The following is a 26,240-nucleotide window of genomic DNA, read 5'->3' on the forward strand; positions in this document are numbered from 1 at the left end:
CGGACGACAGGGAACAAGGGATTATGAAGACAATCTTGTTTCCCTTAGTCCTAACAGCGGCACAAGATTTCCCACAGAGGAAGTCATATCTTAATGTATGTAACTTCTGATGTTGTGATCACTGTATTACTTTTGTATAAACACGCAGGGGGGAGGTTCTTGCATCCTCTTATAGGTCAAGCCATGTACTTCATTGGCTAATTAAAATATTCCGCCTGTCCTACCAGCACACAGGGGCAGAAAATACCTCACATTGTGCCTCTGTTAGGACTAAGGGAAACAAGATTATCTTCATAATCCCTTAATTTCTCTTGTAGCCAACCGTGCACGTGTGTGTCCGTCACAAGACTATGACAGGCTTATATCCACTTGAGTAAACCACGAAGGTCTTATTGAAGGAAAGTAAGCAGAAATCTTGACAACCATAACTGATACATAAAGTGTATTAGAAAACTGTATAATGTTTCTTGGCTGAAGACATAATGTCTCTTTAAGATGAAGACCTGTCTAAAAAGCTAATTCTAATTTCCAAGGCTTACCCCGCTGCCTGTTTAGCAGACTTCTAATGCCAGTTCCGTCATGCACTGGATCATGGTCTGACAGTCTGATTTGCCACACTTAGAATCACAGTTAAAAATGGGGCCACACGGTGTCTCAGTGGTTAGCACTGCAGCCTTGCATCGCTGGAGTCCTCGACTCAAATCCCTCCAAGGGCAAAAAAACATCTGCAAGAGCTTGTATGTTCTCCCCATGTTTGTGCGGATTTCCATCCCATACTTCACAAAAGACATACTGATAGGGAAAAATGTACATTGTGAGCTCTATGTGGGGCTCACAATCTATATAAAAAAAAAAAAAAGGAATCACAGTTAAAAATGTCTGTTTTAGGAAAATATGTGTATTTGCTATGAAATAACAATTCTGGAGCACTTGGGCTGTTACCATATGAGGGTATGACCCTGCACTGTCTGATGATGTACTATCAATCACACCAAAGAAAATGTATGTGCAAAAAGTGCTGTAAAAAATAACTTTATTTTATTCATAATTGTATGTATGGGTTTTGGTTTTTTTTAATATATTTATGAATTAACTGAAATATCTAGCTTTTGCTGTATTTTTTGCACTAAAATTATATTTGGTGTGTCTTATATTATACATGTGCAGAGCCTATTGGGACTATTACCTGAATGTTATTCATATAATGGTACTGCTACTGTAGGTAGAGCATTACTGTACATCAGCCTTTGAAGGGACACACCACTCTGACAGGGGGTTGCTAGAGTTCGAGCAGGAATGACAAAGGAAAAAGCACAACATGCGGTTTTTACAGTAGTGAAAATAAGGGCTACACAGCAACTGAAAACATCTGTGAAATTGTGGTTGTGATATTATATAAGGAAAAAACACATTTTCGTACATAAAGTACATAACAAAATGGCCTCAAATAACATAACATTACTGTAACTGATCTTGTATTGTAACCAGCACTGGAGTATTTATTCTAGTCCCCTTTTAAGTAACAGAAGGGAAAATTGAGCCAAAAAAGGGGTAAAGACACACATTCAGGTTTAGTTGATGCAGTTTTAAAGAGAACCTGTCAGGTCAGTTTAGGACACTAAAAACCTCATCTCTGAGTATGAGGGGACATACTCCCTGGCATCACTGCACAAGTGCCGGAGATACGGGGCATGTGCAGAAGCCGAGGTGTACTCATCTGGCTTCAATAAAGAACTGCGCGGGGAGTTCAGCATCAGGGTACTGTAAATATAAAGCTTTTTTATTTTTATTGTGGCTACGGGTGGCTTTATTAATAAGGACCTATGGGTGGTTGAGTGTCCCAAATTGTCCTAACAGATTCCTTTTAAGGCCTGAGTCCAGCAGAGCCCAAGTGCCACAATTTGGCTGCAGTTTGTACCTACAAACAGTGTCGTAACTACCAGGGTAGCAGGGCCCGGGGACATTAGGGGCCCGGTGACAGCCGCTGCATTTTTTTCCCCCGTTACTGGCTGGAATTACTCCAGCCGGTAACGGGTAATATTTACTTACCAATCCTGGCAGGGGCCGGGATTGCTAAGTGACGCCAAGGGGCCCCACAAACATCATTATTATACTCGGGGGTCTTTTCAGATCCCCGAGTATAATGATCGGAGGTCCAGGAAAGGTAAGAGAACATAAATAAACCATGTTACTTACCTTTCCACGCTGCGGGCAGGTTCGGGCCTACTTCTGGACGCTCCCTGACGTCACATGACCCGCGACGCATGTCCCGGTCATGTGACGTCCCGGACGTCATTAAAGAAGGCCGACGCCACCGAGGATTGCAGCGGAGCGGGAGATAGGTAAGTAACATTGTTTTTTATGTTTGTATCCACCCGGGTCTCTGATTATTATACTCTGGGGTCTGAAAAGACCCCAGAATATAATAATTGTTCATGGGTGTCCACAGTGGGGCATAAAAGTGTGTGTAGGGGCAACTATGGGGAATAATACTGTGTGCAGGGGCCACTATGGGGCATAATACTGTGTGCAGGGACAAAGCAGATGGGATTTGTATATTGCAGCATGTCAGTTATACCTATGGAAACGCTGGCAGTTTCTGTATAGGTATAATTGAAGCAAAAAGTGGTGCGGGAAAAACCGCAATGCATTTCTGCCACGGTTTTTCCTGCAGTACTTTTTGGTTATGGCTCGCAACGTGGTGCTTTAGCCAAAAGCTAAATTCAGAATGGATTGAAAAAAGAGGGTCACCTGTCTTTTATAGATACTTGTCTTTGGCTTCAAACACTGCATCACAAAACCTGAGAACGTGTCCTTAACCTCATATGTAAATCTGTGAGATCTCTCTTTGGTTTAAATGGGTAACAAGTTCACTTTACCTGTGCAAGACCGGATTCACACATTGCTTTTTAAATCAATGACTGCCTTTTATATGACATCATAGTAAAATTTGCTAGGGATTACTACAAATAAAAAAGCATGTAAAGCGTGGTGTAAAAACCCTACCAGACAATTCTGACAAGTGAGATCTTATTTGACAGGAAAGACCTATTGTGTTGTTTGACCAGAGAAACCTATTGTTTTATTTGACAGAGGAGACCTAATGTGTTATTTGACAGGTTAGACTTATTGTGTTATTTGATAGGTGAGACCTATTGTATTATTTGAGAGGTGAGACCTATTGTATTGAATCTATTTGACTGATAAAGACCTGATAAAGTGTTATTTGACAGGCAAAATGTATTGTGTTATTTGACCAGTGAGACCTATTGTGTTATTTGACAGGTGAGACCTATTGTGCTATTTTACCGGTAAGACCTATAGTGTTATTTGGTTAATAATCAGTCATATTTCGTTCTTATAAATATTGGTATCAATAATCATAAACATTTCATATCTATTGGTTTTACTTCAGCTAGGAAATAAGGCGTCCTCTTCCTTGCTTCAGTCCAGACATCTGGAAACGAGGACATGATTTTAAAGTAAAAGACAACAATAATGGACATGAAAAGTAAATTTTATTAAACATGTTTACATAACATGAGTTGGAAGTTTATTTAAAAGCACAGGGGGGTGTTAAGACAAGTGGTCAAATAGAAAGATACTACCCAATTATAATTAGTTCAGTTGTTTTGGCCACTAAGACAGTACATAATCTAGTAGTGCACCAGTGCTTCAGTTCTTCCTGCTCAGCAGGTCAAGCAGTAACCTATCTATGCCCTCCACAAATATGGGCATAATGGTTTCAGCCTGTATATTAACAATAAATAATTCACTTGGTGCAGGCAGTATGTCTATGAATCAAAACCTAGTGTGTACACAATTTCTACATGTGTTACAGCCCCACAGTAGGAATTTACATCAAAATATTTATTATAAGGAATTTGGTCCGTACTACATTACGTTTCCATAGGGTATAAAATAATGTCCATCTATAGGCATTTAGCACCAGACTAACACATTTAGTCTGGTAAAAACCTGCAAAATGTCTATCAGAAAAATGGATGGCTTAGATTTCTTGGTTATGTCATTATCATTACGGTCAAACTGTACAAGTACATGCAACATACAAGCCAGCCTATGTGGAACTAACACACATTATTAATTAACCTTTTTTTGTCTCTTTTTTTTTTACAAAACACGCATGCAGCGTTGAATTACTCCATGACATGCTGCTCTACTCGTGTGATCACAAAATTGAATGGCCCAAAAAAGGAGGGAAACATTATCAATGCACCTGCACAGTCTGCAGCTTTTTAGCACACGTACAGAGATCACGAGGAACTTCAAGGCCAAAAAGGAACAAAGAAAGAAAAAATGCAAATCGAAATTTAAGTATTTTCTTTTTTTTTTTCTCTCAAAAAAAGTAAAATATTTTGCGTTAAAAAATCAAGCCTTGTGCTTGCATCAATCTCAAACAAATGTAAACGAAAATCTGATAAAAATATTAGTAAGTGCAGAATATCTCAACTGGAATTTCCAGTGATTTTTAAACAGCTCATACCATGCTCTACCCAGGACAGACACAGGTGTCTAAAGTGACACATATCATAAAGACCTGGGTACAGCTCAAAGTGTCATATGCTCATCCCCACCATTGGTCAGCATTACGGGATGTAAACTATACAATTTATACACAGAAACAAGTACAGCAATTGGCTAATGGTAAAAGAAATACAGCTTGGACGAAACGTTATCTGGAAATGCCAAAGGAAGGAAATCTCTTGCAGCAGCCTCAGCGTTGGTTGCAAACAGACTTCTTCAAATCTCTCCCATGCACAGAATCAAATAAAAAAGGAAAAACATTAAAGCCATAATTTGCACTGCAATCCAAAATTTACAAACTAAAGTGAAAAGAAATGAATATATTAAACTTTTTTTTTAACTTTTTTTTTTTTTGGATAAAGAAAAAACGTTCGCATTCATTCGACAGTTACCCATACCGCAACAAGGAGTAACACAAATATGTTGGCATTTTTATTATGAAAAAATGTTGGCAACACAAAACATATCCTGTAAGGGTAAAACGGTGACAGCTATTGCATCCATGACGATTCTTTAGTGATAGTCACATCATGTAAGAACATAGATGCATTTCATTGCACCTGGACCATTTCTAAAGGGGTCTGCTTCATGCGCCTGCTGCACTGCAGCATCTGCATTTATCCCTAGCCCTGATCTGGTGCTAGAATATGGGGTTAGTGCTGACAGTTGCTGTGCTCCAATAGAATTGCAGCATGCAGTACAATACATAAAGTACATCTGTGGTTCCCAGTGGTGAAACACTACATGGAAAAGCAATATCAGTAATAACAGGAAAGCACTACATAGCAGTGCTCCTCAAAGTCAGTATTTCAGGCAGCAGGGAATATTATGCGGAAACCACAGCCATCATCACTTCTGCAATGCTCAACTCTTACGAATTCAATAACAAAAGGACAAAAAAGCGGTATGTGAGAATTATCACAAATGCTTTTATGAAACTGGCAGAATAACACATTATAAAAAAAATAATGGAATTACAAGTATAAAATATGCTGAAATACCAATATGATAACACTGCTTATGGTCTGTAAAAATGTATCACAAACATTTCTAACAGAGTGAAAGCTTCCAGTTTGTAATTCAATGTCACCCTTACTATCCCATTGAGCATGTGTGACTTCAATAGTGCTGAACTGTATATTCATTTACAGTACTCATATTCTTGCTTTTCTCTGCCAAAAGGACTCTTTTTCAGATCTTTTTTTTTGGATCAATACTACAGGCAAAAAAATAAATGATTGTCTGTCTCCAGCAATGCGTTTGATCGTACATATACCGTTCAGAATCTTTTATTGGGCATTAACATTGTGATTACATCAGGTTAGACTGCCTTCTAGGTCGCTATGACCTAATGGAAGGAGGACCTGTTGAACTTTCAAGAGATGATTGGGAAGCCCTGCGAGTAAGGGGTGTCATTGTTGGATCCACCAATGACGAGGGTGGAAACAACTTATACCATCCAATCACTACGCTGGACAGATCAAGTTCTTCCAGGAGAATCTGTGCAACACCCATGAAACATTTGTGGTCCATCCGGCCATAGTCTCCCCAGACAATAACCTTGAAAAACAAGAGAAAACAAGTGAAATGTTATTTATAGTACAGTAGAGTATTGCTAACTATATTGCATATTGCTCTCAGATTTTGTATAGTCCAATTTCAATGACACAAATGAGCTGTAATATTGCAAATTTCAACTTTTAAACCATAAAAATGTAACTGTATGTTCAAAAACAAACGGCAGATAAAGAGTTGGTTACAGCAAACACATAATATAAAATGCATGGATAAAAACATATATCCATAAATACAAAATAAAAATATTTTATGCTAATGGCAAACCTTCATGATTTGTTCTGCGAATATTTGTTAGGTTCACCACCAATTTGCAAATTGCACCAAAGTCTGAACCAACAGTGCTATCATACTCTGGCGTTTCTTCAGAGATGTGGAGGCCCAGAGGAGGTACAATCAAAATAAAAAAACATTAATTCTCAACTTTCCTCACCTCATCTGGTCTTCTTACCTAGTATCTGGTCTTTAGCCGCATGTTCTTGCAGACTCTTCCTGCTTCTGAAGTCACATTGGGTCAAAGTGTCATGTCATCAGCATGGGACATGTGACACAAGTCGCAGTGGTGACCTTAGTGCACATGTCCTGTTTGGAATACACATCACAACACTTACAGGGGTTCTATCATTAGGAAAAGTCATTTTTAACTAACCACATACTTGCATAGCCTTTAGAAAGGCTATTCCATACATACCTTTTGTATGTAAATCACCTCAGTAGTTTTGAATGAGAACATTTTTATTCATATGCTAATTAAGCTCCACCTTGTACTCACTTTGTACCCAGAAGTCTCAGCACTCTCTCTGCTATGTGTGAGAGCAGGGAGGCTGCTGCTGCTGATGACTCATCTCCCTGCTCTCATACACAGCAGAGAGAGGAGAGAGACAGTGCTTGCTGAGAACTTCCTGTGCTTGCTGGAGCCTTATTAGCATATGAATAAAAGCGGGCTCAATCAAAAACTACTGAGGTGATTAACATACAATGGTATGTGTGGAATAGCCTTTCTAAAGGCTATGTAAGTATGTGCTTAGCTAAAAATGACTTTTCCCAATAATAGAGCCCCTTTAAGGCAATGGTGCCCAAACAGGATTCCATCCATTCTACAATAATATAGAAAGTATGCACTCCCAGAGAAGTTCATACTATACCAGCTTATTATTTATAAGCAAATTGTATAATCCATTAGTGTAACATTTTGGTCACATACAGATGTTCGTCATAGACTATAACAAACTACGTAATATACAGAAAACAAATATCGGGTCTATGCAGCATAACATAGCTACAAGAATGCCAAAGAACTTTGGTTATGCTGGCGCTTGTAAATAAGTGAGGCAGTGGAAAGTGAGACGTATGGATTCCTAATGTGCTCACAGCACCGTAGATTAGAGGGGATTCCGGACTATTGAACGACACAGGTGCTACTGGGTATTCTTATGTGGTCAATGGCACTGTACGGCACATGCATGCTTTCTTATGCATCTTCCTCTCTTTAGAAGCACCTCTCTGAGTCCCAGCGCCACAGCTCTAATGAGGCGAGGTGAGGTGCTCACCTCAGGCGGCGCACGGGAGGGGGGCAGCAGCTCGGGCGATTTTTTTTTTTTCTTCTTTGAACCAGCACAGGAGAGCTGCCGCTTTCCTTGCGCTGGTTCAGACGTCTACGTATCAGCGTAGGCGACGTCATCATTCCACCTACGCTGATACGTAGACGTCTGCCAAGAGAAGAGGATCGCGGAGGCAGTGGGAGCAGCAGTGAATGAAGTGAATGAAACAATGAAGTGAATAAATTAAGATAGCGGCCAAACAAAGCAGTTTTGATAAAGCAATGTATTTAGGAAAAGTTTTAAAACCACATAAACTAGCAGTATAGATAGGGTCCTTGTTATGGGACAACCCCTTTAAGTAATTATACTTCTCAGGCACCTTGGTTCTGACTTTATATTATGTTACACTTCAACTCTGGATACTAAGTTATGTAACATTGTTTGCTATCTCACATATTCATGAGCACCAGTGTAACCTCAATGTTAGGTGTGTTCACCATTATAGTGTATTTCTTTGATCTTTTTCACTGTTTCCCACTCTAGATTTATAGTATCTATATAGGATACATACCTACATTCTTTTGCATACTTGCCATGATGTGCTGCATAGACCCTGTATTGATTTGTTCTTCTGTATATTATTTGATTATAGTGTCTGACGAAGGCCTTCTGTATGAGACTGAAATGTAACAGTCATGGATTATACAATTTGCTTATAAATAATAAGTTTATTATTGCATGAACTTATCTGGAAGTGTTGTGTTTCTATAATTTTGGGGCCCATGATGTCGGTGAAGAAGAAGGAAGGGACCGCCAGAGCCCATGGGTGAAAGCTAGAAGCCAGGAAAGGAGATTAGATGCCCATATTTCACGGATGGTGAACTCCAAAAATTTGGGGTTCAGCCAAACCTGGCTTGTTACAAATTGATTTACTCATCTGCGTCTGAGAGAGCAGTGAATACTAATAGCCTATCCACAGGATAGGTCATCAAACAGTGGAGGTCCAATACTCATACCCTGCTATCAGCTGAAGCCGTGTACATAGTATATGGGGGGGAAACACATCTGCTCTTACTGAAGTGAATGGGAGCAAAGCAGTACTGTATAAACTGTCCAGCTCCATATACCATAGTGCTGGCACTGGGGCACAGCAGCTGGGATCCCATTCACTTTAATAGGAGCAGCACTGCTTCCAGTCATATATCTTATGTATGACTTTTGGCAGCTGAATCAACTCATTAATGCATGGTCTGAACCCCCACGTTCCTATACAGATGATCTATGTTGTGGATCCAAAAACTTTCTTTCTTGCTCATAGTGACCAATCACAGCACAGCTTTCGTTTGTAATAAAGCACTTAAAAAATAAATGTTGTGTTATGATTAGCTGCTATGGAACCCAAAATAATTGGTCTTTTAGACAATTTTCATAATTAAGCCCCAATGTTTTCACTTGTCTGTTTCACCTTTAAGCTCAATGCCATACATGTAGTGCAGTAATGCACAGCTGAGCCCCGGCTGCTACACCTTATATTATTAATTTCTAAAAAACATTGCGTTAACACCAAAGTGCTTAGAGAATATATAAAAAATAAATTGTATAATTCATACCAGTCCACGAAGACAAAAAAAACATCAGACAAGACCTACATCAAACATGGCTGCCGCTGACGCGTTTCGAGGTAGTGTTACCTCTTAGTCATCGCTATATGTATATATATATATATATATATCAGTGGGAGCTCTCATTCTTTGTCACACATCTTCAAATCTCCTGCGCACCTATATTATATGTGCATAAGGTGTGTTTGTTGTAGAAATGTCTGCAGCTGATAATCAATTCCATTGATCTGAATGGGGTTCATGGATTCTCCAAAATGCTCAAAAATGGGAAAATAACAGAAGGGTTTAGAACACATCTGCCACTTGTAAATACACCTTTTCCTGATAAAACTTTCACTAACATTAGGGGAGTTTGGAGAGAAGGCTCATATTGTACCACCCATTGATATACTATATGGTACTGCAGTTAATCCTCCATCACTATTATCATACTCATTGAGGTCTCGCCACAATGAAACTGGGGCTGCTTGATCTATATTTTCCAAGTTGTTTAATTTACTGTGACCTCCTTTTGTTTTTTTCTTTTCTTTTTGTTTCTTGTCTTGTCTTATGTCTCCCCCTTAATATTTACTTATTGGAGAATTGATGTAATTTAATCCTTGTTTGTTTGTTAATGTATGATTGTTGTATCAAAATTTAAATAATCCCTTAATAAAAATGATTGAACCAGAACTGGTCATCAATATCAAATAGTTTGACAACTGAAACCCCAAACAGAAATCTTGGTTCCCTGACCATTATACACATCGCTAATGGAAAGGGGGCCAGCGATAGATACCAGCCCAGGGGGGGAAGACTAAAAATGAAGAAAAAACCTATAAAAAATATATATATATCAAATATAAAAACATTTATATATAATATTTATTATATATAAAATATATAAAAAAACCTATACTCACCTCTCCTGGGCTCATCGTCCTCTCAGGAGCTGTTTTGGCAGGTGACTGAGGTCACATACCCCAGATGTCACTGCTGGGGCCTGTGATTCACCCTAGTGGTCACATGAGGCGTGCTGGCATAATAACATCATCGCGCCCCACGTGACGAGGACCTAGGGATACCTAATGTGTAAGTGTTTCACAGTATTTTTTTTTTTACTTTTATATATGTTATAAGGAAAGGGGGGTGATTTTTTAATTCCCTGTAACTGTTTTATATATTTTTTTTTTACTTTTTTTTTTTTTTACTGTATTTATTCAACCCCCTAGGGAATCTATAACAGGCTGCATAGGGCAGCCTGTAATACAAATGAATGAAAGACAAGTCTGGGAGCCTTCAACAGAATAGCTGTGCCTATGCACCACCACAAAGATGCTTTGGTTAGTCTTGGAAAACCTCTTTAAGAGCATAATATAATAAAAAAAATATCCATTACAACAGCACACAGAGCATTAGAAATTAATACTTGGCCACTTGTTTAGCATAGGAATCAGACCAATTCAAAGGGAAAGAATAGCATCCACCGTACAATAAATAGCCTTGGACAATCTTATAGCAGTAAAATGGAATAATTTGCATTCATAGAGAAGGATGAAGCCATTGCCAAACAAAGTAGCTGGGCATGTTGTCACACTAGACATGCAGAGCATGCTACACTGTTTCTGTAATACCAATTTACCTCTGTAAAAGCTCTAGCTTGTTTTTAGAACACAGCTCCAGCTATTGCAGATATGTTTTTGGTCCCATAAGAAAAATGCGTATATGTATATTTATAGTGTATGTTGTGTGAACTAAGTAATTATTTGTTGAAATGATGAAAAAACATCACAAATCAGTCCATAAACTATATACAGATGCAAAAAATTAAAGGTTCATAATTTCTGGCAACAGAGGATGCAACTGTTCTAAGAGACACCATTGACATTTTTACCTGCAGGACCTTCCCGTGAGGGCTTTCTTCAAAAACCAAAGTTTGCTGATAGAGAGGATCAAGGGTTTTCCGTGCAATTCTTGTCTTCTTCTTGGCTATACAAGCTCCATTTTCTAAAAGGTACACCTTCACATATGGAGCTGAAAATAGTATAACGCATATTTAAAATCTTGTATTAATGAATTTAACCCATATAAACAATCCATATTCCACTATGTTGATTCTTATTTGATGGGTGTTATAATCATATTCGTTACTCAGGTCCTTTTCTAGTAGTCAGTGCTATCAGCTCTCAATCTGCAGAAATCATTGTTACAAAATATTCATGGTCAACAATCATCTTAAATAGGTAATGTGTTTGACTACAATTTGCCTATGAGAATGGCGTGGCCACAAGCAGTTATTTTACCAAAACTGACCGGAATTAGAAATGGGATTTCAGTGGGTAATTTTATATTTAGTTTTTTTTTTTTTTGGCAACCTGGTGGTGAGTCCTACAGGAAAAGAAATAAAGTAATTGCATTTCTAATTTTCTGTACTTAATAATTTGGTTAAGATTGCCCTGCATACATTTTGGAATCTTTCCAGTGTATTAAGGGATGTCAAGAAATCTAGGCAGATTAAACATTACTTTACATTTTTCAAACAGAAGTGAAGAAGAATCTGTAAACATATGTGAAACATGAAATTTTTGGGTCACAATGTATAATTTGTACCAAAGACTTCCTAACATCTGCCATGTATAATACAAATGCCTTCTAATAAGATAAGATATGAGGCACTAGGCCTAGGTGGAATTACTATATCTGTACTCCCCTCCCTACCCCATAACTACATCCCTGCCTGTAGTGATTCATCAGTGGCTGTGAGCATTTGGAATACACAGGATTCTCGGAAATGAAGCACTGTAAATTTGGTCAAAAATGGAGCAATTGTAGTTACTACACAAAAATTGACTCATTTTTACCTGGTGTGGATTTGGAGCCTGGCTTTTGTATGAGGCCGCGAGCTCTTATTACTTCAACCTCTAACTGTCCTTTCTTATCCACCATTCCTATCTGTATGTCACCTAGAAGAAATGTGAAAGGTTTTATTATAGCTTTATGTCCCATTTTTACTTTCAAAGTAATCTAGTGGAAGATATCAATTAGAAGTCAAATGTTTTACTGTATATCAAATATATCATATACGGGACAAAGTATCTCACTGAAGTCACCGTTATAAAAAATAGGCCGAAACTGTAAAATTGAAGTGTAATCCAGCACGTAAAAAGGATCCAAAACTTGAACTTAATTCTTAGGCTAAGGTACTACGTAGTAACGCATCGCAGTCTTTCCCGCATTACTTTTGGCAGAAAGTCTGTAGAGGTTTCCTATGCAGACAAGCTTATTTTAAAGCACATAGATTAAATGTTAAGGTTTACTTTTAGATCCTTTTTACGTGCTGGAATACACTTCGATTTACCAATGCTCATTTTTTAACCAGTCTCTCAAGAATCCATGCACAACACAAGAAGATATCCAATATCTTAGATTAACAACCTGGTGGTGAGCTGTTTTTTTCCTTTTGTCTTTGCTATAGACTAGAACTTCTGTAGTTATTATGCACCACAGCACATACAAATACCTTGGTGTTGTACTTAATGGGCTATTAGTGTTTGGTTTGGGAATAGAAAACCTTACGTTCAGTTAGGGGGAAGAATAAAGCTCTACACAAGTATATGTGCAATTGAAGACACAATTAATCAAGTATTACATCAGATTCACTAGGGTTCATCCAAGTCTCCAAAGTGTAACTGGAAGATGAACAGCATAGAGTTGAAACAAGGTGTTATAGAGCAAATACATTTTTCTTTTTTTGACTGTATTTTTATTGAAAATTTTAATATAAGTAAGAAAACAATTGCAAAGAAGAAAACGGAAATAAGAGAGAGGCCACATCGCCAATCCCGCAGCAGGTAACAACATAAAAAAGCGTATTAAGAATGTTTAATGAAAAACAAGAATACAGGGGGAGACAAATACATAAAGACAGAGTGCGAGGGGAAGGAGGGAGGGATGAGGGGGAATACTAGGTCACAGGCCTCGCAGGGCGCAATAGGCATCCCAAGGGGACCAAATGGAGTCAAAGTCCTCCAATGTATTATTGAGGCTGGCCGTCAAAAATTCAAGGCTACGTACGTCCTTGATGCAGGCCAAGAGTTCAGTACCAGTGGGGGGGGATAGGACTTTTCCAATGCTTAGCAATAAGGGTCTTAGCGGCGGGCAGAGGTAAAGAAACAATCTGGAGGTCTACGGCCAAGGTGTCTGGGTGGGAGGTTCAAGATATAAGTGAAGGGATCTAAGGGGACTCCTTGAAGAAAAAGGGAGTCCGTCAATACTCTGACTACTTGCCGAAAGCCCAGGATAAGGGGACAGGTCCAAAAAATGTGATACAGGGTAGCCACAGCAGTACCGCAGCGCCAGCACCCCATGGGAAGAGCAGGATTCAGCGAATGAAGAAGAGCTGGCGTGTGGTACCAATGCATCAAAAGTTAAATTTGCGTTTCCCTGAAAGTAACGCACTGGGAGGATTTCTGGGCTCGCGACCAAACAATCTGCCACTGTCCCGGGGAAATAGTTACATCCAAAGCTTCCTCCCATTTAGACTTATAACGGTGTCAGATGGGTAGTGACGTCACTAGTGGGGGCCAGGGACGCTAGATCTCACCACCGAAGTACACCGAACACTTCCTAGCAACATATTCACACGTCGCTGCTGCCAAGTTCTGTACCAAGCCATAGGGCGCAGAAATAGACGCAACCGCAAGCGGGATCAACACCCTGCAGTACAAAGAACACCCGAAGAAGAGGAGGAGAGACGCAAGGCGAGAGAACAGGCGGCTTGGGAGAGTGGCTATGCTGAGATTATCAAGGAGAACAAACTTTTTGAGCATTACTACCAGGAGCTGAAGATTGTACCAGAAGGAGAATGGGAGCAGTTTATGTCTGCCATGCGGGAGCCTCTTCCAGCCACTATATGAATCACAGGATACAAGAGTCATGCGAAAGAGATCCTCCATTGTCTCAAGGAGAAATACTTCAAAGAGCTGCAGAATATAGAGGTTGATGGCAAAAAGATAGAAGCCCCACAACCACTGAACTGGTATCCTGATGAGCTTGCCTGGCACACAAACCTGACCAGAATTATAACGGTGTCGGATGGGGGAGCCAAGCACCTCACAAGAGAGGAGTCGGTAAACAAGGGTGATAAAGCCCTTAGTAGAGGTGCCTGCACGGCTAAGAGCAAATACATTTAAGAATACACGTTTAATGTAGAAAAAAGGTAACCGAGGAGCACTTTAGATATTGGCCTCATAATAAGATCATTTTGATATGATAATGCACATTAAAACTGCATTTAATTTTTACAGCAAATATCCATAAGAAAACAGCATTGCATGTCATAGATGGCCTATGGATAGAATGGCACAAACAATAATGTTTACTTATTTCTAGGCATTTTTTATGTGATTTGTATAAAAGCTTTCATAGACATAGGCACAACTATTGTGCACATAGGGGGTTATTTTTCCCTGTAACTAGGGTTCACACAGATGCCCAATAACAGTGGAAAACTGTAAAAAAAAATAAAACAAAATAGCAGAATGTAAATGATGCCCAATAATCTTTTATGATCTCATGGGGGTATATTTTGTTACAAAAATATATTTAGAAACAGTTAAAAATATATATATAATAAAATCCAAATAACGAAAACTAAATGCACAAGAAAAAACCCCCGCACTAACATAAAATATTACAATAGCTGCAGCATTTACTTGAAACACACTTATAATTTATCAAGACACAATAGGGAACCCATTTTTAACATGATTTTGATGTCAATTTACAAGTTAAAAAACAATTAAGTATTATGAATTTTAAAGAAATATTTACCACATATCCCACAAATAAAACTAAAAAAATAAATACAAAATCCCTGCAAAATGAAAATGAAAATTATTAAAAAGCTACATGTGTCACAAAAAAAGGGGATTAAAATACACTTGTAGGACTTGACATTTCACATTTTGGCCTCCAGATTTATATTACGTATTTACTCTTGTAAATTTTGCTACAAGTTAAAAAATGGCACCCTCAAGGGTCTCATAATACTTAGTTCATGTCAATGATTTGTTTGCTTACAGACCATTTGAAATAACATTTTCCTGATACAGAAACATTTCATTTGATGTTTATCTATTATCTGTGCTATGTTCAAACAATACAGACATACAAAAACAAATGGCAATGTCTACAGATGCTATCTGCGTACTAAATGTTCTATCAACAGCTATTTCCGTGGAAAACAAAATAGATCTGAAGAATGGTCATCACTTTTGACAGCAGCGCACATAAGAGCAGAGGGGATGTTCATACAAACTTTACTGAAAGAAGTATTGCTAAGTAAGGCAGGGCTCACACTACCATTGAATTTTGTTATGAAGGTGTCTGTTAAAAAAATTCCAAAAAACGGACATCTATCATAACAGACATTAACGGGCACTAACTGATGTTAGTGTGTCCGTTTTTTTAACTGATCCATTTAATGGATAAATGAAAAGAAAAACGGACACACTAGCCTCAGTGACGCTGGGTTCACACAAGCGTTCGGGTCTCCGTTATCAGGAAACCTGTCATGCCGAGTCCGGCTGTGAATGGGTTTGAAAGATGCCTGCAGGTTTCCGTCTCCTGCCCTGTTTTGTGCAGGAAACGGAAACCTGCAAAATGGAGTCCCGGGTGCAGATGTAAACGAGCCCTGAATTAGTGTTCGTTTTTTTTACAGTGTCCATTTTTTTGTTTTGTTTCTGCTTTCTGAGCATGCGCAGAAAAAAACAGACACAAAATAACGGACAGTAACTGATGGCTATCAGTTACTGTCCGTTATAAGTCTGTTGCACATAGACTTCAATGTTTGAAAAAACGGACGGCAAGTGTCCGTTATTTTTTTAAGTCCAGCATGTTGGAATTTTTGTCCGCTGGAAAAAAACGGACTTCTGACAGATTGTGTGTAATCGGACACAAACAGACACTAAGAGACACAAGATAAAATCTCATGGAAATTTTAACGGATTTCTGACGGTTCAGCTAGTGTCCGTTGCTAAAATCTTGTAACGGACAATAGCTACGGACACTGCTGCCAGTCACCAACACTAGTGTTAACAATCCCTAATATTCCAATAAAAAACTGCATTGTTCTACCATATATCATAGTCCTGACTGCGTGTTTTACATGAGGTATAGCATGCCAGATCTTTCTCCTCAATAACATCAATTTAGAAGGTAAAAAACCCCACAAGAAACCCTAATGGAAAGCACTTTTGATTAAAATATGTTTTTTCTTATATACTGGCAACATGTTCTGCAGCAATGTACAGTAATAATCATCACTCAGTCCCTGTTCCCAATAGAACTCAATAGATAATTTCCTTATCCATAAAAATAGAGTATCCAAAGGCAACCCGAGCAAACTTGGGAAGAACATGCAAACCAAATGGACTGTCCCTGGTTGGATTTAAACCCAGAACCTAAGTTCTGAAAGCAAAAGAGCCAACCACTAAGCCACCATGCTTTTTGTAATAGTGTATGTACAGGTTTTTTTTTTTATAAATCCCATTAAATATAATGTCTCACTGCTATGACACAATACCACAGTTACCAACTGAAATGTGTCATAGAGTAGAGGTACTTTAACTAGGCCTTAGTTTGCTGACTTACTGAGGAGTACAAATGTTACAAATATTTCATATATATAGAATCCAGTAAACTCATTTACAAAGATCCGTATGGCAGATGGTTTGCTCCTCATGAATATTTACAGTATATACCGTATACTTGATATTAAGTACTTTATAATTGTTATAAATAATAGATGGATTTATTTTCCATGGCGGTTCATCAATATAAACATCGGTGCACTGCAGTGTTTAGTCTCACATTCCATGACTTGGAAACACTCGTAAAATACTGACATCCTAAAGTAGTCACTTTTATACACTGCTTAAATTGGATCTAAACTTAACCCAGTGTGTTAAATAGTCAGTAGATGGTGCCAGTACAATACAATAGACGAAATGCACGTAACACTGTAACAAAATCTCCATGAGAATTGGTCTATTTTTATTGCTGCAATCTGCAATGCTTGCAATTGTGATTCCCATGTTCAAGAATAATGGAGCGCAAATCACATAATGTATATTGAGCCTGAATACATAGGGGATTACACATATTATACATCGAGTAACCATGGAGCAATTCCCTGTTTTGAAAATATTAATATTCTAGCTTTAAAATGTTCTGAATTCTTCTCATTTTACCTAAATTCCCAATGGGCTCACAAATCTGGATGTTAATACATATAGGCTCCAGGTCACGAAGCTTGTGCTTTAGTTATTATGCTATGCTGGGTTCAATGGTGTTGAACTATATCCTAGGTGGTGATGTTACAAGTTTACAAATCTTAAACTTTAAAGGGATCCTATCATTCAAACTAATTTTTTTTCTCACTAACACGTCAGAATAGCCTTAAGAAAGGCTATTCTTTTCCTACCTTTCGATGTCTTCTCCGCGCCGCCGTTCCCAGTTTTTGTCGGTATGCAAATGAGTTTTCTTGCAGCACTGGGGGCACCCCCAATGCTGCCAGAGAACTTTCTCCAGCACCGCCTGCATCTTCTTCAGCAACGGCCGCTTCTACGCTCCTGTAGTTCTATGGAGTACAGAATGTACTGCGCCTGCTAGCATAAGCGGCCACAAAAAAATGTCTGCCCGCATGTGAATTTGGCTCTGGCAGAGCCGACTTGCGCATGCGTTGAATTTTGACACCCTGCACGCCGGAAGAAGACGAAAGAAGAGGCTGTTGCTGAAGAAGATGGAGATGGCGCTGGAGAGAGTTCTCTCACAGTACTGGGGATGCCCCCAGTGCTGTTTGAGCATTGGAGACGCCCCCAGTGCTATATGAGCCTTTCTTAAGGGTATTCCGACGTGTTAGTGACCAAAAAATTAGTCTGAATGATAGGATCCCTTTAACTAGCTTATCTATGAAGGTTTGCTAAGCCTCCTTTGAAAGGGAAGGGCGAAACATGTATTGGGGCTTCTCTACCCTTTGGTCTGTATCTTCTTATTTATGTATATGTAATTTGTATATGGGCATCATGAGACTTTATTGATGTGTTGATGTTTGTATGTTCTAATTATAGTAGTCCCAGGTGTAATAACGTATAATGTATTCATTGTATGGGAAACAGTATTTCTCGATGTGTTGTCTGTGGATATACTGTCTCTGGGTATAATTTTATGTTTTTTTTTATAGAATATTATGTATATGTGTAATAATAATAAAGATAATTTTGATGATGTACATGAATGTGATAAAACAGTCATTAAAAAAAGAGTTGAAACTTTCAGTTTTTAACATCAGTTTTCTATCAGTGAGTCACTTATTTTGCATCAGTTTTCTGGCCATGTGTCAAGTTTTAATGTCCGTTTTGCATGAATTTTCGAATGACAGTGAAAAACAATCATAAATATCATTTGTCTTTTTTTTCTTTATTCAACCCAAACATCCATCATGTCCTATTTATTTTGACTAAGGGCGTGTTCACACTACCGCCGCTGTCCGCCCCGGGGTTTCTGTCCTAAACCCTGGGGAAACTGGACAGGGGACCATTTTTTTCGCACGGACACAAAGTCCTGCATGTACGACTTTGTATCCATGCAAAAAAATGGTTACCAGGCGGAGAAGCTGCATATGGACACTGGAAGTTAGCTTTAAAAACCCATTCAAATTCATGGGTTTTATAGCTGACCGCTGGCAAGCCGTCCCTGTTCAGTTATCTCGGGGTTTAGGACGGAAACCCCAGGGTGGACAGCAGCGGTAGTGTGAACGCCCCCTAACATTATTCACTGTTAAGAAAAAAATTGACACATATGTGAAACTAGTAACTCCCTATAAGCAGATTTTATAAACAAATGTATAACAGAAGTTTGTACAATCTGCTTATATGGAGTATGTGTGTGGGGCCTAATAGTGTTAGGAACCTGAAATGGAGCTATGAAAAGCCCAAAATAGATCTATTGCAGTATACTAACGTGGTATATTTGTTGTAGAAATTCCTGCAAATGAAAATCATCATCACTTCCATTCATGCGAATGTGGTTGACGTGGCTACAAGTCCCATTCAGATGAACGGTACACTCATAAAAATTTCTGGAACTAAAATGTGCTGCATGTACTCTTAGATACCCTTAGAGACAACAGTTTTTGCACACACTGGAGAAGACTAACTCTATCATTTTCTAACATTTTTAATAGCGTACATACTTTAGTCGTCATACACTCATGTCTAACAATTTCTGCACATTTTTTGTTAGAAACTAAGCATTAGACACTTTGGAAAATCTGGTACAGTATAATCCCCTCCCCACTGAAGTAATTTTTTTATTTGAAATTAAAGAGGAACTCCTACCAAGTCTGAAAAGCCCAATGACATACAGTTAGGTCCAGAAATATTTGGACAGAGAAACTATCATCATGATTTAGGCTCTGCATGTAAAAACTGAGTTGGAATTGAAAGGTATACTTTCAAAATTAATGTAAGGGGTTAATCAAATAAATATCCTGATCCTGTGAAATGTTGAGTAATTGCAACTATTTTTCTACAAGGCCCTCTTATTTCAGAGGCTCAAAAGTTATTGGACAAATTAACATTACCATCAATAAAATGTTCATTTTTAATACTTTGTAGAGAATCCTTTACAGGCAATGAATGCCTGAAGTCTGGATCCCATGGACATCACCAAACGCTGGGTTTCCTTCATTGTGATGCTTTGCTAGGCCTTTACTGCAGTTGTCTTCAGTTGTTGCTGGTTTGTGGGTCTTAACATGGCATGCTTGATTGGGGTGAGATCTGGTGACTGACTGCATATTTGGTCATTGTAGCATATTCCACTTCTATGCCTTATCCCATTTTCAACATCAGCCATAATATTCCGGCAAATGTTGGGTATTTAAATATAGTACCATACAGCAGAGACCTGCACTGATCATGGCCTTTAGGCCTCCAGGGCTTTGTTCAAAGCTTTTATGTAGCTCTTTGAACAGAAAAATAAAGAAAGTTATGGAGTTTGGAAGGCAGGGAGTGAAAAACGAAAATTAAAAAATGCCTAAGGTGGGAAGTGGTTAAAAATCTCCTGTGTTGCTTTTGCAGTATGCTTTGGGTTGCTGTCCAACTGTATTGTGAGGCGCTGTCCAATCAACTTTGCTGTATTTGGTTGAATCTGAGCAGAAAATATATTCCTGTACACCAGAATATATACCCAGACCCAGTGCCATTGGAAACCATGCACACCCATGGTATCACACTGCCTCCACCATGTTTTACAGAGGATTATTATTATCGTTGATAAGATGCTACCAAGTTCCGAGTTACTACATTATGCCGCTAACTATTGATATCTGTAATAATGTAAATCATGAAAATTGACAGTATATCAATAAGACAAGGCTTTACATTTAAAGTAGGTCTCACTATAGGCATGGAGAGTACAATAATAAAAAAAGAACCTTAACCACCAATGTATTCTTTCAAGATTAGGCACAAGAGGACAGTGCATCTGTGCGGTCAAGGTGAAATTACAGCTCATATGGTAGTCACAGTAATCTGCTTGCACTATGTAGAAACTAGTTGTAGGCACTGGATTCTGGTAAACACAATGATAGTAAGCAGTACTGACTTTTGGGATAGGATACATGAACATAAAATCAATATTCTTTTCTTTTTTTTACATTACAGGTTGGAACTGCGTTATTCTTACCCATTGCAGGTGTTGCCAATGTCTGTCGACCAACTAGTTGGGCAGGTCCAAGTCCATCTAAAAAGTCACTGAACTGGCTGTCGACCCCCAATCTTACACCTGGAAATATTAAACTTGAAAAAAAAATGGTATTAGATTGGTAGCAATCGTATTTCTTTGCGGTTCTGTCTGTAAAATGTAATTGTTTCAGATATGTTATGTAATATATTATTTTATATTACGTATTGTAGAATAAGGGCTTTTCATGACATAATATGTTCTTCGGCTGAATTGCAAAATCCTTTAATAGCTCCAACAGTTTTAAAAGCAACTGAAAATAGACACAGCAATGTCACCGGACAGATAAAACACTGGATGGATATAAAGAACACAGTGATATGACAATGAATAGGGATTTAAGCCTCTTGGTGTGCATTCAAGTATTGACCTATTACGTTTTATTAGAAGTGGTATGAGACTATGGAGTGTGCTGTGTTCTTTTTCTGACTTTTTTTTTTCTACAGCTATCCCAAGAGCGCTATCCTGCTTGGTTAACTGTGGTGAATTTCACATTCCCTGCCTTTAAGACTATCTAGATAATATTTCAGAATAATGTGTCTATACAGGCTACAATTGGAATTGGAGAATGAATAGGTCTGCTTCCTTAAAAATGCTAATGTTTTAAAGGAAAAGAACAAAAAAAAACATGTCACTGTATGCAATACGAGATTGATGCAAAATGACACTTTATGTTATGACTGTTCCGCATTCTGTGTCCATCAGGAAGCTTTGAGGAAAACTGAGTGTGAAGGGTGGATACATATGATGGAAAACATGAGTTATATTTTTCTATTGTTGTATCCAGAATTATCCATATTTAATAGCTTTTTTTCACTTTGGCTATTTTCAAACCCTTCTCGTGCCCTTCCATAGACCTATCCTAAAAAAGACTCTGCATATCTTATTATCAATACAACAGGATAAAACATTATGCTTATCCTAAAGGTAAAAAAAACCTCATCACTACCAATGTCCAAATGCATAACATCACATGTACTTCAATACTGTATATATAATACATTTATAAGAAAATGATATACTACATTCTGTACTAAATGTACACAAGCACTGACTGCTGAAAGTAGCAGCTGGGTAATATTAGATGGAAAAAAAAGAAATGCAGAACCTATGCAGTTTGGATTAGTCTACCAGGATTCAGCAGAAACAAACAGATATTTCTCAAGAATATATTGGACTAAAATTAACAGGATACAATAGAAAGCTAAAGGTAGCCTGGTTATTTGCACCATAGCACTTTAGCAGGTAATATGTCCAAACTTAATCGGAGTCCTTTGAAATAAATGTTCAGTAGAAGGTCTAAACAGATCTAACCCTAAATGAGCCTAGGTCTCTTTGAGCTTTATATTTGATGTACAATATGGGGGTCTCTTACTAAGCTAAGACCTATTTCCTGTTAATATATCTTCAAGCTATGATTAGGGTTGAGCGATCGGGATCGGAAAAGATTGGGATCGGAAAAAATTTCATGATTGCGATCCCGATCACTCAACCGACTTACCTGCACAGAACTGCTGCTGCTACCCGGAGCTCCGGGCCATTGTTTTTAAATGTAGATTGTGAGCCCACATAGGGCACACAATGTACATTTTTCCCTATCAGTATGTCTTTTTTTGGAATATGGGATGGAAATCCATGCAAACACGGGGAGAACATACAAACTCCTTGCAGATGTTTTTTTTTTGCCCTTGATGGGATTTGAACACCAGGACCCAGTGCTGCAAGGCTGCAGTGCTAACCACTGAGCCACCGTGTGACCCCAGCTCTTGGCCATTGTTCTCTCCTCTCCTCTCTCTCTTCGCACATCAGCAGAGTGCTGTGCGTGCCCCCGCCTCCCTAGGCTAGTGTTACTGCTGGGAGTAGGTGGGGCCTTTTGTGGCTTAGCAGAGTGTGGGCGGGTACAGGCAGGGGTGACGTGAGTAATGCACTCATGTCTCCCTGCCCTGTACCTGTCCACACTCTCCTTAGCCACAACAAGCTCCGCCTTCTCCCATCATCAGTTACACTAGCCTGGGAGGCGGGGGCGCGCACAGCGCTCTGCCGGTGTGTGAAGAGAGAGAGGAGAGAACAACGGCCCGGAGCTCCGGGGACCGGCGTACATATCGGGAGAGGAGGCAGCAGCAGTTCTGTGCAGGTAAGTGGAGGGGACTAAGTAGCCAGCAGATTTTTTAATCACTACACAGCGTGGAGGCTTCAATTTTTGGACTCCATGCTGTGTAGTGAACAGGATCATTGTTAAAATCTGATCTTTGGGATTGGGATTGGGTTCGAATGGAAAATGATCGGAAATCGATTTTTAAAATCGATTCCGAAATCTCAAGATCAGCTCAACCCTAGCTATGATACATAAAGTCCAAGTGCAAACGCCAAGGCTACCTTCAACTCTGCTGAATCCTGGTAAGATTAGTCCAAGATATTCCAGAGATATAAGAAGTGACATCACCCCCCAGATTCAGCTTCGTTAGATCACACCTAGTGAAATCAGTGAACAGCTCTCAATACAGAAACTAGGGAAACAATAAAGAAGTGCAGGAATTCACAGAAAGGAGCTCCGGGGACCGGCGTACACATCGGGAGAGGAGGCAGCAGCAGTTCTGTGCAGGTAAGTGGAGGGGACTAAGTAGCCAGCAGATTTTTTAATCACTACACAGCGTGGAGGCTTCAATTTTTGGACTCCATGAAGTGTAGTGAACAGGATCATTGTTAAAATCTGATCTTTGATCATTAAAAAAAATCCCATTGACTTACATTAGGATCGGAATTGGGATTGGGATCGGGTTCGAATGGAAAATGATCGGAAATCGATTTTTAAAATCGATCCCGAAATCTCAAGATCGGCTCAACCCTAGCTATGATACATAAAGTCCAAGTGCAAACGCCATGGCTACCTTCAACTCTATGCTGAATCCTGGTAAGATTAGTCCAAGATATTCCAGAGATATAAGAAGTGACATCACCCCCCAGATTCAGCTTCCTTAGATCACACCTAGTGAAATCAGTGAGCAGCTCTCAATACAGAAACTAGGGAAACAATAAAGAAATGCAGGAATTCACAGAAAGGAGACAAATTTTGTTAATAAAGTATATTACAAAATGTATAAATGATGCAAATTTTTCAAGAAAATCAAAGGTTCTTCTAAAGTTTAGTAAGGCTTTATGTTTGCCCAATAAGAGACCAACCCCTTAATGAATATTCCTAGTGTTGACATGGTACAACAGGAGGTCAGTCCAAGGACAGAATGTTTGCTATATTATGTAATATTATATGTTGATTCAAGCAGAAGATTGATGTTGAAAAATGCAGGAAAGCTTTACTGTCCTCTTGAGGTTAAAAGAACTAATGCAGTGACCTAAATATCCTATGGATAGGAATAGTATGAATATAATGCAATATGCTTTAGAGATGATCCTTTCTGTTCAAGTTCATGTCTGTGAAAATCTGTTCAGCACAGAAAAAAAAAGTGTGATGTCAATCGATTTTATAGGCCCATAAATTATAATTCCTGATTCTTTCTTGTATGGGATGAATGGAAATGCAGAGTGACAGCAGACATATTGCTTTTAATTTTCCTCCGTCATGTACTTACTTTCCCTCAGAGCTGTAACTGTTAATGCTTCCATCTGTCGACTCCCGGCTTGGCTGCCGCACCATACGACTCCTCATTTCAGCTGCCATTCCTGTCTCTGTGCTTCTCTGAATTGTACTTTTGAATTTCTTGTTGCCAGAATCTATAGAAGTAAATTAAAATTTGTTTAAGTGACACAAAGTCAATATCCTCTTATTAAAACCATCAACCACAACCATCAAATTAATACAGAAGCAAAGCATAAATAGTAATGCTTAACATGCTAATCTTGTGTGATATATAAGAGGAATGTTGCATTCTCCATGATAGCTGGTCAAAGATGTGGAATTTGAAAAGATATTATGCTGACGTAAACATGGTGTAAGTTTGTTGTTTGTCCATTTTAGGATATTTTTAGAAATGTATTAAAGATGTCAGCTTTGAAACTGGTGGATACACTTCATAAATAGGCTACGTGATACTAGTCTAATGCAACAGATAAGTCGTCTTTGTTTGTTCGGTTGGTTCTGTACTTTTTACTCACTATAAACACCTTTTTGGTGGAAATCTGCAATGAGTTTTCTTTGCAATATAGAAGTTCTAGAGCAGTGGTTCTTAACCAGGGTTCGATCGAACCCTAGGCCATATGCACGGTTCATTTTGTGTACCAGTAAAAAAACATATACCTATGTCTTGAATTGGAAAAAAAAATCATATTTGATTTATCACTAAAGAAGGGTTCGGTGAATGTGCATATGAAACTGGTGGGTTCAGTACCTCAAACAAGGTTAAGAACCACTGGTCTAGAGACAATGGCTCTGGCTGCCATTGGGTTAGTTCTATTGCCAAGTTTACATAAGTAATGAAAAGACGATTTGGACTTCTTCCATCTGAGAATAATTATCTACATGAAGAACAGTCTACAATGAATGAAAACAGATAACGCTAGGTTCACACTAGCATTCGGATTTCCTTCCTTCGGTCCACTTGGGGACCCGATAGACGGAAACCCTATAGACTTAAAAAGACTATAATGGGGTGCGCGCCTGGTGTCTGCTGATTTTATAATGTTTAGAATAAAGTCCACCTTGCAGGACTTCTCTCCTGTGGATATGTTGATTAAGCGGCAGAGTGCTCGAACCTAGCATTACAAAACGGTTCAGTGGGATGACAGTGTATGTCTAGAGATAGTTAAACATATAACATCCCCAACAAACATCTGAAAGAGTCTTCATCTTTATCCTTCCTCTGTATTAGAAATAAATCTTGACAGAATTACATGTGGGAATACAGTGCTATCACCAAACAACTGATAAAAAAGATATGTGGCATGCATTTGGATCACTATAGAAACATTGAGAAGTTCACCATTAACCCCACTGACTGAAAGCACTGGTTATCACCACCATACAGTATACGAACAACAAAACTGTAACTCCAGCATCCAATAAAATTATCTTCAGACTTTATTAGATACCTTTAAAACCCATGAACAGACAGCAATAACCACTTAGAGCAGGGGTGGGCAATTAATTTTCCCATGGGGCCGCATAAGGAATTGAAAATATGCTAGAGGGCCACGCCATGGCAAAATTTAGCTCCACCCA

The 26,240-nt window shown here is 38.7% G+C and overlaps 1 protein-coding gene across 13 annotated transcripts in view; it reads right to left on the reverse strand.

Annotated features, from left to right (window-relative positions):
* Positions 1-3,509: 3,509 nt before the first annotated feature.
* Positions 3,510-26,240, reverse strand: part of RIMS1 (regulating synaptic membrane exocytosis 1) — a 340,018-nt gene continuing 317,287 nt past the window's right edge. For all 13 annotated transcript variants that reach the window (XM_075268331.1, XM_075268330.1, XM_075268333.1 and 10 more), the window contains 5 exons: positions 24,655-24,796; positions 21,011-21,123; positions 12,124-12,225; positions 11,157-11,296; positions 3,510-6,105 (listed from right to left, as the gene is read on the reverse strand). In XM_075268331.1, the coding sequence (XP_075124432.1) occupies positions 5,887-6,105; positions 11,157-11,296; positions 12,124-12,225; positions 21,011-21,123; positions 24,655-24,796 (716 nt within the window). In that variant the 3' untranslated portion in view covers positions 3,510-5,886. The remainder of the gene's footprint in view (positions 6,106-11,156; positions 11,297-12,123; positions 12,226-21,010; positions 21,124-24,654; positions 24,797-26,240) is intronic.

The sequence above is a fragment of the Leptodactylus fuscus genome, chromosome 3, assembly GCF_031893055.1.
Source record: "Leptodactylus fuscus isolate aLepFus1 chromosome 3, aLepFus1.hap2, whole genome shotgun sequence".
Lineage (NCBI taxonomy): Eukaryota > Metazoa > Chordata > Amphibia > Anura > Leptodactylidae > Leptodactylus > Leptodactylus fuscus.